We start from the raw sequence: 13,887 nt of genomic DNA, 5'->3' as shown, positions 1-13,887 counted from the left end.
CGAGTTCTGGCCACACCTCAGATTTAGCATTTCTAAATTCTAAGTGATCATCTTTGCCCTCTAGTCTAATTAGTTTCCCTTCCTGAGAATCTATATCTATTACTTGTGGCTATTTTCTCTTTCACTTAGTGACTAATACCCCAGTCTCAGCTCCTTACTTCTCAACACCAAGTCTTATAGATGTTACCTTCAGTATTTTGCTTATATTTGACCCTTCCTCAAATGAAATCAGGATAATAATACCTGCCTGACTTCATAGGATTTTTGTGAAGATCAGATTAAATATGAGAATATTTTCTCAATACTGTACAATGCTATATATGTGTAAAATTTTATCGTTAGTCTGTTGGCTAAGAATAGTAATTTAAAGAAAAGAACTTAATAAAGACTGCTATGGGCCATCAGAGATATGAACTGAAGTCATTACTATAATTCTTGAACATTCTTTGCATACCTGTATGAACACCCATGGCATCAACATTTTCCATACTACAGACGGTGACACAGTTGTCATCAGCATCTCGGACTACTTCATATTCTATTTCTTTCCAACCTGTCACTGACCTCTCCACCAGAATCTGGTTGGTCATAGCAAAGGCCTGGAAATAGATGAGAAAAGAATAAGGAAAGGCACTTTAAAAAATGTTAAACATGGATATTTGGCAAAATTCCCTGGCCTAAAACCTGGTCAGCACTGAAGTCTCAGCCTAGTCTCCATCCTCTCTGTGCTCCAGAAGTCACGATGTGTCAGAAAATCAGTGAGGTGCCAGGAATAGCATCCCACAGTGAATATGCTTGATTTACATTATTGAGGCTTGCCATTCAAAGTGCTGATATGACATTAAATCAAACCAATTTAGGAAAAAGAGAAAATAATTGAGCAATCAGGCAAAGAGAAATGAAATTATTTCAGCAGCTAGGCTTCTGTGAAACCAGAAAATGTGATAAGTGTGAATAAATATGGAAAAATAAGTCTAAAGACTCTGGCTTTCTCTAAAATAGCTGAGGGTGCTTTGTACAGTGACACACACAATAAAAGTCAGTTGATGTTGATGAGGAGAAGAAAGGAGATGATGATGGTTGTAAACAGTTAGCCAAGACGGCATATGAAACTGGGGAATTAGAAGAATCATATGCGACCATTATTATGGTTAATCACTGCCTAAGTGCTTAAATACTCTGAGTCATATATCATGTATGCCTGATTAAACAGATATGAATTACTATAATTATCATTTCATATTTACCCACCAGTACCCACCAGTGGGGAGATTACTGAACCCAAAATATACAAGAGGCAGTCTTTGACCTTAAGACATTTTAGTGGCTGAAAATCCACAACAGAAATGTCCCTATGTCTCATAATATATTTGACTTGCCATGGCAGTGAAAGGAAGAGAAAGCAATTGGGGAAAGTAGTTTGAATATTTTCAAATTGTTAGCACGCAGTGTAATGAAATAGTAACTCACTAGAAGTTTTTCTGTAACGTGTGTCAACGCTAATTTTATAACCTCGTTCAACATCACAGGCTCCAGCATGTGCAACTGAAAATATAACACATTTGTCCCCACAGCTGCCCATGATGAGGTTTTCAAAGCGGTTAGGAAACTCTGCAGCCAGTGCGGACAGTTTAATAATGATGAATTTGTCTTTAGGATTGCCTACTAAACGAAGAAATCTGGGAAACGAAGGGTATGAAGTTGGGAAAGCTTTTTGAATTCTAACGGCGTAGACTGGATATTGGGGCACAAGGACAATTAAGATCATCTTCTCCTGTTGCCTCAGCTTCTTTTTTTTCTTTGAAGTCTTAGATTTTATACAAAAAAAAATTAGCTTAGGGACCTGGAGGAGTTAACGCAGAGTCTAACGGTGCTAAACGTAATCTCAAGAGAGTAAGAGATGCTTAGGATAGAGCGATACAAGTCATTGTCCTCAAGGGAAGAGCTGGCTTTTCAACAAAGAGGACCATTTGATGGCTATTGATTATTTCAGAGGGATATAAATAATCAAAAACTATCCCATTCCAAAGTTCTCTTCATTGTAAACATTTTTAGACAATTCAGTATTCAGAATGGTTTTATATACTGTAAAAAATATATTTTTAGTAGAAAATAAGTACATATTGTCACTATTGGCAGTAACAACGAGATTGCCAATATTAAAACGTTGGGAACATCTAATATGCTAGAAGAAAAAGAATCTTATACTTCCATAAACATGTTTTTTCTTTAAATACATGATTCAGAAGTCCAGAGTGGAAACAAGAAACATTTATATTAGACATATTTCTCTTTTTCTGGTTTGTTTTGGTAACTTTAGAAAAATTAAATCCAAGTTGTTGACATGTGAGGTTGTCATTATAGTTATGTAAATAGTTATTTAAATATATTTAATTTTATTTATCTGTTCTCAAAATCCTATGTCAGCAATTCAAGGGCCACATTTTGTTTCACTCCAACAAGTAAGTAATGATAAAGCTCTAAGCTGTGCTTGAGCTATTTACTCAGAATGCCCCAAACTAGCCCTCAGATTCATTTCGTTGAGGGCATGTAAGTTATACAGGCCTCTCGGCTGCACACACCTTCATTTATTCAATAAACAATTATCAAGCCCCAGCATCGCCAGGCACTGTTCTATTCTGTGGGAATAGAGTGTAAGCAAAACTCTACTTTCATGGAGCACATTTTCTGTGTTAATCTCTAATTTATTTTCTTGTAGCGCATCTTAATTTTCTCAAGATTTTCCCTTTAACACTTAAGAAAACACTTTATAGGAAAGTGATTTTGAGATAAAATAAATTATAAACATTCAAATCTCACTTTTGCTTATGTGTGTGTGGCAGTTGGTGGAGAGCTCACTCATTTATGTTACTAAAAGGTTTATACTGTATATATTTAAACCACTAAATCTGAGGTAAAGCTAAACCACTCCATGTGTTTTGTATAATTTCAAAAGATAATGGAGAAATGGGAGATTATATTCCAAGGGTTTTTTTAACCACTAAAATATATTTTGGCATTATGAGTGTTTTGGAGCAGATTTTGAAGCAGAGGAAGACGGAACTGGATTGACTTCCTAGCGTTGAAATCAATAGACAGTACAGTAAAGATGGATGTTTAGGTAAAGTGAGCATCAGTTTACCCGGGACTGTCTGGGTTAACGTTGAGTTCCAGTGTAAATAATTGTACCATATTTCTCTTTCAAAGGTGTTGTCTCTTGGACAACGCTTTTAGAGAACATGACAGTGATTTAATAAACAGAGAGAAGGCCGTTTCTCATCTATAGAACGTTCTTCAGTTGAAAAGGCATATCAAGTCAGTTTTCTTGGCTGGTAAGAATTTGGGCTGTGAACATACATACTTTTGTGCTGAGGTCCAGTAAGGTCTCCTTGTCAGGACAGAGGCCTGAGCCTAACCCACCCAGGGCATAGGCAGAACGGATCATCACAGGGTAGCCGATGGTGTCTGCCGCCTTCAGTGCATCCTCAGTCTGTCAAGAACGAGGACTCGGAGTGTTAAAAGCTGACCACACTCGCAGAAAAGATCATACCAAGAGAGACTGGCACTTCAGATAAATCAGTGTATTTATGGAGAAGGACTATGGAAATGTTCTATTATTCCCTCATGTCCTTCTGAGAAACAAGCATTGTTTTACAAATTTTAAGTAAAATTCTAGGATTCTTTTTTTAACATACAGGAAAGGCCTTTTTTTATCCCTTTGTGGTAAATTTTATTTTGCCGTGTAAAAAATAAGGTGATGGCGAAAGCTGAAATAATCATTATTAATTTGAGAGTGCAAGTCATATTGAATTTTTAAATTCAGTTTAAAAGTCTTCATCACTTAATGAAACAAAGTTTTCCACTGCTGAAACTAACTTGGTGTTACTACAATAAACCATTAGGAATACTATATAGAAAAAGATTTTTCATTTTTCAAGTGTAGTCAGAGAGTAGTCCCGGAAGCCTGGAATTTTTTTTTTAACTTACAAACTACAACATATGGTGGCTATATTTTTCTGTCATGGAATATTATTACACTACCAATGGGAATGTAATTACACCTTTCCCATATGCCTGCTTCTCCTCGTGAGGAAGCAAGGACATAATTAAACCTGGCAACGAAAGAATAAATGTATGGCAGAAGCTTTCCAAATATTCAGCAGTGCTATCCTGGGATTATTCATGATTGACAGCTGTGCAACACGGCAGGTACTTGATAGCATTCTTTTCTGAAACATCCATAACCCATTTCCAGTTGTCCTAGCAGTACTTGCCTTATCCCTAAGGATCTGCCTATTTCTACAATGGGGCGGCTGCGTCATAAACTGTCTCCAGCACCGCCACTCCACTGACTATGCCTGAAATCAGGAATAAAGTCAGAGGCAAAAACAGACATACAGCAAGCTGACTTTTTCCTGGTGCCTGGTAACCACCTATCCATAGGCGCAGGATACTATGGAAAATGATTAGCAGAAATGCGAAATAATCTGTCCTCCTTAAACATCTAAGCCACAGGTTTCTCAGTCATAAATCTCATTGATTAGATCCAATGACCTTTTTTCCAGATAATTTCATTATTAAATGTTTATTCCCTTCTAACAGGAAAATTTAAATCTAGTCATTTCCCATTTGAGGGCATTCGCACATACAGGATGTGTGACAGATCCCAGGAAGAAGGTAAAAATGACTTTGGCATTGCAAGTTGGTGTGGTTTTTAATTTTAATTCAAGGGATTTGCAATTCAGTAGCATTTCAATCACTGATAAACCACTTTATCTCTGGGCTTACACTTCTCTTCTTAAAATAAAATATTAATACCTATCGCTAACATTTCAGCATTGAACGCTGCAATTAATACACAATGTCTCTGAGGCACTAACACATTTCTGGAAGAACACATACACAAGTATAATAATTTAAGTATTATTTTTAGGCATGACAAACCATTCTCCCCACAATGCAAGGCAAATAATGGCCTTATTTCTCCAGAACAAAGGTTCCTTACTGATTCTACAGCAAAGCTTGGAGCAATCCTTTCATTAATCTCATTTAGTTTGTCCGAGAACAACTGCCTGTCTTCTGTGGCCATAATGGACTCAACCGAGGTCCCCAGGACTTTCACGCCATACTCCTTGAGCACACCTCTCTTGAATAGTTCCACTCCTACAGAAGAAGCAAATATAATCAGTTTTTAAAATCTCAAACTCTTATGTCTTCTTTAATAGAAGTTGTTTTTAAATCTCAAAATTAACTCCAAGAAGCAGTACAGTCCACAATGGAGTTATACAGGCGGTCGATAAAAATTTGAAATAAAAATTCTGAAGACATTCAAACAAAATATTTTCTGATATGATGTTACTTATATTACCATCTTCTTCAAATGATTTTTATGATCCTCATTAATAAAAATCATAGGATCACAGTGAGCCTTAAGATTTTAGTATATATCCTTTCCTTTTAAGGTCCATTCCTACGAGACTCTGATTTAAATAATTCCAGTGATACGGCTTTCTGTCTTTGTTAAAAATCATTACAATTCTCTGTGTTTCCACAACTTGCCATCTAACTTTGTCTAAGTCTTTTATATTTGACATACCAATTACATCACCAACTGCTTACCCCAAATAGCTAACGAGATTCTCACTCATGATCTAGCGCCAAAGGTTCAAAGCGTTTTAAAGGAGACAGAGCATTGGACTCAGCGGATGCATGAAGGGGCGGGAGAAGACTGACAAACGCTGCAGACAGCATGAGACACATGAGAGCCCAGAGCACTCAATCAACGTGAATTCTCATCTTTCATTCATAATAGTTCTCAAAGCTTCAGTGGTAACAGAGAAAAGCAAGATCCCAGGATGGAGGAGGGAGACCCAGGAAATCTACATGGCCGCCCTGGAGCAATACAGCAAAAGGTGTCTTTTTGTGCCTCAGTTGTCCTGTGAAATAAACAAGTAATATCCATCATATGACATTTTCAGGTGGCTGTTTGCTAACTGCTTCCTCCCAGATTTGAGTGAAGCTTTTATGAACACACAGAGCACAATTGTGAGATGGGGTCAAACAAAAATATTATACATAAGTGTATGGGCCAAAACTCTAAAATTAAACTTAAAAGAACTCACCACAGTTCAAAGCTGTCTGGCCACCCATGCCTAGAATTAACCCATCTGGCCGTTCTGCCTTGATGACCTCTGTGACAAACTGAGGGGTGATGGGGAGAAAGTAGACAGTATCTGCCTGCTTTATTCCCACCTCATTGGTCTGCACTGATGCAATATTTGGGTTCATCAGGACGGTTTTGACATTTTCTTCCTGAAAGAAACAAAATACATGCCGAATCTGAATACATGGTCAAAAGAAGAGAATGACCATATTTGAATGAAGAGTACTATTGGATAACAAAGCTTTCAAGTTAATCTGTGGGCTGTAGAGATCAGTAATAGCATTAGTGAATGGGAGGTAAAGGGAGACAAATATTTGGTGAGAAGAAAGAAGAAATTGCTTGAAAATACAACTATCTAAAAAGAACTGGCTGCCTCATGAGGTTCACCCTGAATTCCTTGCCTCTGGAGGGATCAAGCAAAGCTGGAGATGACTTCTACAGAATTTGACTAGACACCACAGTACTACTGAACTTTACAGCTCAATGAACCTTAAAAGAATAAAATAGTCCCCACACTTTTAAATGACTAAAATATAAAATGAAACAAGAGGCAACATCCAAGCTTCTTTCCTTTCTAATGTCTGTCAGAGAGCAACACTGAGTGCACATTTAAAATGCAGGGTAACGTATTCCCTTCTTGCTGGAGGCACTGAAAGCCTTCTGCTGGTTTCCATTTTTTTTTTAATATTTTCAAGTCTGTGCTTTAACAAAAAGCATTATACAACTGTTTATACATATAACATAGAAAGAAAATGACCATATGGCAAAAAGTAAAATAAACGTGTGTGTGTGTGAACGTATCCATGGGCTTACCTTGTTCCTGACATCTAGAGAGACCTCCAAAACAATTCTTCACGTAGGCTACTAAGGATAACAGCTTTCTAAACCAGCAAAATGCACATTTTTGTGTATTAGACACTTAGCAAAATAATTATCATGAAATATGGCCAGATGGTGCTTATTATTCTACCTATTAGCGTGTCAATTTTGAACTCTTCTAAAAAGTCAGCAAGATATCAGATGAAAGTATAGAAATCATCCTTGAAAGCCCTACATATCCTTGAGGGAGGATCTGAATGAAAAATTAAATGTGTTTCACACTACTTTAAATTCAAGTAGTGCCTTAAAACTGGTAATGTACTTTTTCACTAATCTGTATGATTTTTATACCAAGACTATGAGAGAAATTTCTACCTTACAGATGAAGAAATTGAGATTCAATAAGGTTTCCAAAGATCGTATAGCTGATTAGTGCCAAAATTAGGACTCAAATCCAAGTCTTGTGACTCAAGTCCTATGCCCTTTCCTCAATATGAGTCATCTCTCAAGATTTTAATGAACTGTTCTAAAAGAGTCTGATTAACAAAATATCGAACAGATACACACATATAAGCAAATGCATTTAAAATGTGAGTTGGAATTTAAATAGAGTCCAAACTGAGAACACGTCCTCAACAGAAGTTATAGATCTCACTATCATAGATAAATAACTACAGATTTAGGCATATTTGTTTTTTCCTGAATGTGCTGTACAATGACTATAGCTACTTTTATAAATCAAATTATACAGGAACAGTTCCCATAAATGCATGTGATGAGTGCCCATGCATTTTAAAACTTAGAAATCATTTCAAGCCGTTTTGATAAATTTTAAATTATTTTTTTCTAATGTAGTTCTGGCTACAGAACATAAATAATCTAATTCTTCTTAGATATTTAGCTCATAAATTCATCTCTATTAACCTCCTAATTAATCACAATACTATATCTAATAATTGGTATTCTTCAGTTAAAATATATAACTTCACCTAATGGACGTAAAGCACATAAAAAATAGAAGCTGTAGAGGCTGGTCCAGTGGCGTAGTGGTTAAGTTCACACACTCTGCTTCAGCAGCCTGGGGTTTATGGGTTTGGATCCCAGGCACAGACCTATGCACTGCTCACCAAGTCATGCTGTGGAGGTAAACCAATACAAAATAGAGGAAGATGGGCGTAGATGTGAGCTCAGGGACAATCTTCCTCAAGCAAAAAGAGGAAGATTGGCACAGAGGTTAGCTAGGGGCCAATCTCCCTCATCAAAAAAAATACAAGTTATGAAAATATTAATTCTATATAAAACAACCAAATAAGATAAAAAAAAATTGTATCCTAGTTAAACGCATTCTAAACCTTGAACACTTTTAGATTGTGTTCTAACCAATCTAAACCACTGGACTTCCACTAATTATCTAAAAATAAATTGAATCATAATACAATGAAGTAAGGCATACTTTGAAAATGTGCATGAAATAATACGTGTGCACGTACGTGTGCACCCATGCATGCATGGAGAGGACTACTCAATAAAAACAAATGGGCAGAAGAGGAAGGGGCTGCATTCCACCTATTTTCAACAGATATCTGTCAGGTGAAAATCTTCGTATATAGAATACTGAATAAAGCAAAAAGAAAAAAGAGAAAGACTTTGGCCAACTGTTTTCTGTGTTTGTTGTCCTGGTCTCCTGATGCCTTTCTTTCACCCAGCCAGGTCTCTGATGAATTGTTTTACAGCGCAAAGCCTGAGGCAAGGCCACAGAGAGCTCACATTGCCTCTGGATGGCCTGATTATCACCAAAATGGGGAATAAATGGGAACTAGCCAGGGAAATAAAGACACCAAAGAGAGGCCATTTAGCTCCTCAATGGAAATACCTTACTACCTTACATGTACAGTGGAATTTTTCTAATTCTTTATTTTACTGTGAGGGTAAAGGAGAGGTAAGGGGTAAGGGTTGGAGAGATCACGAGAGACTTTGAAGAAACAGGGAGGGAGTTCTTCCCAACTTCGGTATCGAATCCTCTTTTCCACTTGAAAATCCAGCCATACCATCTTGGTAGGTCCATCCAGTCCAAGTCACAGGCCAGGGACTTTGGTCCCCTAGTGACAGGTAATAACTTCTAAAGCTTCTAAAGCAGGTGTGGTTGCCTTTGCTCCCCCAACTGGATCTTCTCTTGTCAACCACAGAGATGCCTGAAGCATCCTGTAGAACATGGGAAGATGCCCAAATTCCATCCTTCACACAAAAGACAAGTGGATTTTAAAAGCTCACTACCTCAAAAGGAATGAGCAACATCTATAAATGCAGCTTTATATGTTTTCAATATAAATAGGTGAGAACATAGATGATTTTGGAGGCCAATCTATCCTTCTTAATTTGCAGGTGTGAACCTTTGAGAAAGTTAAAAATCTTGTCTGTGATCAAACTTTCTTTAATATAAGATGCGTAAGGAACAGTTAAGGAAATTAATTATAGTGACTTTGAAAAGAGGTAGTGTCATAAATCTAAATTGTAAAGTACTAATTAGACTCATTACAGGGAGTATATTAATTCTTGCAAAGATCATATTCTCTCACCTTCATGGCTTTTACAGCTTGTGATCCCGAGTAATCAAATTCACCTGCCTGACCAATGGACAGGCCTCCTGATCCCAGGATAAGGACTTTGGAAACCTGTAAGCAATAAGAAAATGACATTGCTTTTATTATTAAGATGGAGACATGAGGCATTTTCAAGAGTGGGGAAGACAAATTATATTGTCTGAGTTTATGTGGTGATTTAGAGTACAATGTTTAGAAAACTATAATATATGAGTAAAAAGACTAACAAGTTAAACATCTCCAATTTCAAAGCAATTTCTAAAGATCGTGCAGTTTTTTTCTCTTCAGTAAAAAGTTTTTGGAAGAGGTCTACATTTTATTTAAACATATATAAACATCTAAAAATAATTATATAAATATATATAAATTCATACATCATTGTAAATATATACATCTATATGTGTATATGAATACATATATATTATTTTTAGATAAGAATCTCCTTAAAATTTAATTAACTAAATTAAATATTCCACAGGTTTTCTCTGGACAAAGGATCAGCATAAATACAAGTGAGCCTCAAGGCTTTCCCTAACCAATGAAGACAGAAGTCAGGAGGTGAGGCGACATGGTATGCCTTCATATTTACATTTCGCCTTTACAGTTCAGCGCCAGAAATATTTACAGAAAATACAATAAGAAGAAGATCATGTCTTGGCAACATAACGGAAATTCATACAAAATTGTTTGTACTATTTCAAACAAGTAATGATACTGCTTATTTTCCAGCCACAACCACCAAGACCTTCAGAAGAGAGAGATATTCTTGGTCACTGAGACAGACCATGACCTGGGAAACTTGGTTTGTTTCAACAAATAGTTATTGAGCACCTACTCTATGCAAGGCACTGGGGGATCCCAAATTATGCCTTTTCCCACACCGTTTATAAAAAGAAAAGCATCTGAAGAACATGTGTTAACACTGAGAAAAACACTACATGGTACCTGGATTCTTTAGCTACCAGGAAGCCACAGTTTGCTCCCACACTGAGTGGATGGATTACCTTTAATCTCTCCATTTTAGGAAAAGAAGCTATCATGGAAATCCTCGAAACAGTCCATCTAACTCAACTCATCATTTCATGTAAACATATGATATGATGTAAACATATCATTTCATATAAACATTTACATTTCATGTAAACGTCATTTCACATAAACAACTTATTTCACATAAACATATTATACATAAAGTATGTGTATATATACTTGAAAATAACACATATATCCTTCTAAAGCTTATATAATAAAGGTATGGGTATGTGTGTGGCTTAACTATGACAGCAATGGGTAGAAACCTTGTCTAGTAACACACACATTCAAACAAATAAGGATTCAAGGCTTATGCTACATTAATCCTTATCCATTTGCTTTTAGAGGTAAAATGATGTTATTCCATTCATGATGTTAAATAATAATTCTTCTTTGTTGTTGTTAGTGCCACCGAGTCGATTCTGACTCCTAGAGTCCCTGTGTACAGCAGAGCAGAACCCTGCCTGGTCTTTTCTCACCATCCTCTTACCTTCCGGCGCTCTATCAGACAATGTTCCACTGCTATTCATAGAGTTTTTATGGCCAATTTTTTCAGAAGCAGGTGGCCAGGTCCTTCTTCCTGGTCTGTCTAGTCTGGAAGCTCTGCTGAAACCTGTCCACCATGGGTGACCCTGCTCATATTTGAAATCTCAGTGGCATAACTTGCAGCATCACAGCCACACGCAGCCACCACAGTGTGACAACCAACAGAAGGTGATTTGGTTCCCTGACCGGGAAATGAACCCAGACTGAGGAAGTGAGAGCACTGAGTATTAACCACTAAACAACCAATTCTATCATCTACAATGATTCTGTAGTCTGAACTGTATCTCAAGCTTACATAGGGCTATAGTTTATTAAGTAATGGGAACTATATCAAATTCTAAATTAAATTAAACACTATTCTTTATTAAATTATTTTATGACAAATATTCTAGAAGAAGTGAACTTTAAAAGGTATGATTTTAAGTCAAAACATGAAAAGTGTAATGAACATCATCAAGAACAGATCAAAAATTAGATGCTAAAATGATGGATGTTTACAATATTACCAATCATCTTTCATAGACATTAAAATGGTTTACATAATTCACTAAAAAAAATCATCACGTGATAGAGAAAATCCAAAATACATAAACCAAAAGGAAGGCTACAAAGACTGACCTCAACTCTAGACGCGACCAGCGCCGGCTTCGGTAGAACGGATGTAATGGTGGTACCTTTCCCCTTCTTTATCAGTGAGAAAAAGGAATCAAACAGGTACTAGAAAGACATAACCAGCTGGTCAGAAGCTTCAAAACCCATGAGGCTGCCACATGAAATACAGTGCACTCAGTTAAATCTGAACCTCAGAGAAGCAACTAATAGTATTTTAGGAAAGTATTCCTATGCAATATTTGGTTTTTGCCAACTATGGCAAAACTATTTACTAGTGTAAGAATCAGATCAAATAAACACTTCTAACTGGTTACTTCAAATCCTATCAAAATAAACTTTTCAAATTGAACAGTTCAAATAATGCCTTCTGAGAATGTCAAGTTTTCAACCCCTTAATTATGAATCTTATTCTTCTTCTAAATAAAATTCTAGTTATGCAAAAAAAATTGAAACCATATTATTTATACATCCTAAAATTAGAAATAACTGGATTTTAAAAATTTCTATCAGCTCTAAAAATATCTCTAAAGATTATTGTTAAGTTTTACCAATGAATTTACTTGTTGTTGCACTAGACATGACAAATTTCAAAAAGATACTCATTTTGCTACCATTTGGCAGGACAAAAAAAAGGATTAAGTGATACGGGATATTATATGCCTTAATTTCAATGTTCCTAATCTGAAGTACTAATATAGGAAAATAATTTAAATTTTAAAAAAGTATTCAGCATGCATTAAGCGATATGTGCATGTAACTAAATTTTATTTATGAGTTTCATCGTGGGTTGGTAATGTTATACTGTTTTTGGCTATTAAGAACCATTATTTCCTAATAATATTAAAGCAACAAAATACAAATATCTGAAAAGGCAATTCAGTGATGAGGAAGTAGGGTTGACAGAGGGAAAATTCTTATATTCCTCCTCGTTTTACCAAGTGTCTCTTCTGAGAGTATCTGCTGACAAGGAGGAATTGACAGCATTAGGCCTGGAGGCCCCAGGATGGGGGTGAGAGTAATCGCACCAGACTGAGGGTCACAGCAAGCTCTTGTTTGGAAAGATGTCCTTAGCACTGAATCAAGAGCTCACAGAAAAAAGCAAAACTCTTTGAATTAAAAATAAAACTCCTCCAAGCAGTCCCTGTGGTTCCTTTCTGAAGCCATCTGACTCATAAGCACGTGCACGCGTGCCCTCTCCCCTCCCCCACGCGCCTTCTTCCTTCTGCTGTTTGTTCTCTTCATCCCGACACAAGCAGTTGCCATAGGGATTTTTGTGAAGTCACAGATGGGGGATTAAAATTTCATTTCAGTTATGAGAACAAGAAAGCAAGAGGGAATTCATTTGCATAGTACAATAATTGTAAATTTCAGAACTAAATATATTAGAATAATAAGGACTTAAATAAAAATAGCATCACACTGGGTTTCTTAAGGGCTTTCCCACTTTAAATTTTAAAAAAGATAGAAAGTTTCTCCATGATGTTCATGGGGAAATTTTAATACAAAATGTGTCTTATCAGAGCCCTCTTCTTGAGAATGTTCTGTATCCAGATGATCTGGGGTGATTATTTTGGTTTCTTGAGTTTTCACATAAATGCATTTCTGATTTGAAAAAAAGAATGTAAGTATTTAATAGGCCTCATCCTTCTGGCATACCTCAGTGTCTCTTGGCCCTGGGCTGACCTCTGGGTGGAACTGCACACCGAAGAAGGGTTTGCTCTCGTGCATAATGCCCTAAAGGAGTGAGAAACAGAAAGAATTTCCTTTGCTAACAATTCCCAGACTATACATTATTCAGTGGACAATAAAGTTCAAATTTAAACCCTGAGTTAAATGCATAAGAACATTCTCAAAAGTAACAGTACTGTTAAGTAACATAATTGGAGAATATAAGAACTGACGTTATCAGACCATTTTGGTAACAACAGAAAATACACCAACGAAGACTCAGCGAGTGTGACTCCCTTAAGAAAAACAGCTGATTTGGTCTGTAGTCTTTGGTGCCACTCTAGGCTCTGTTCAAATCAAACTCAAATCTTCTCCTTATCTCCAGCTCCTAAATTACTTCTCCAAGGGTCTTCACAAAGACTACTTCAGTGCTAAGCAAGTCCCAGA

The 13,887-nt window shown here is 36.4% G+C and overlaps 1 protein-coding gene across 1 annotated transcript in view; it reads right to left on the bottom strand.

The window, feature by feature from the left end:
• CPS1 (carbamoyl-phosphate synthase 1) overlaps positions 1-13,887 on the bottom strand; it is a 117,164-nt gene that overhangs the window by 65,286 nt on the left and 37,991 nt on the right. Inside the window, exons 11-17 of the mRNA XM_008526069.2 lie at positions 13,429-13,506; positions 11,779-11,877; positions 9,559-9,654; positions 6,123-6,312; positions 5,006-5,163; positions 3,362-3,490; positions 455-599 (exon numbers count right to left, since the gene is read on the bottom strand). Coding sequence (XP_008524291.1) covers positions 455-599; positions 3,362-3,490; positions 5,006-5,163; positions 6,123-6,312; positions 9,559-9,654; positions 11,779-11,877; positions 13,429-13,506 — 895 coding nt within the window. The remainder of the gene's footprint in view (positions 1-454; positions 600-3,361; positions 3,491-5,005; positions 5,164-6,122; positions 6,313-9,558; positions 9,655-11,778; positions 11,878-13,428; positions 13,507-13,887) is intronic.

The sequence above is a fragment of the Equus przewalskii genome, chromosome 5 (assembly GCF_037783145.1).
Source record: "Equus przewalskii isolate Varuska chromosome 5, EquPr2, whole genome shotgun sequence".
Classification (NCBI taxonomy): domain Eukaryota; kingdom Metazoa; phylum Chordata; class Mammalia; order Perissodactyla; family Equidae; genus Equus; species Equus przewalskii.
This window is presented reverse-complemented; position numbering and strand designations above follow the sequence as displayed.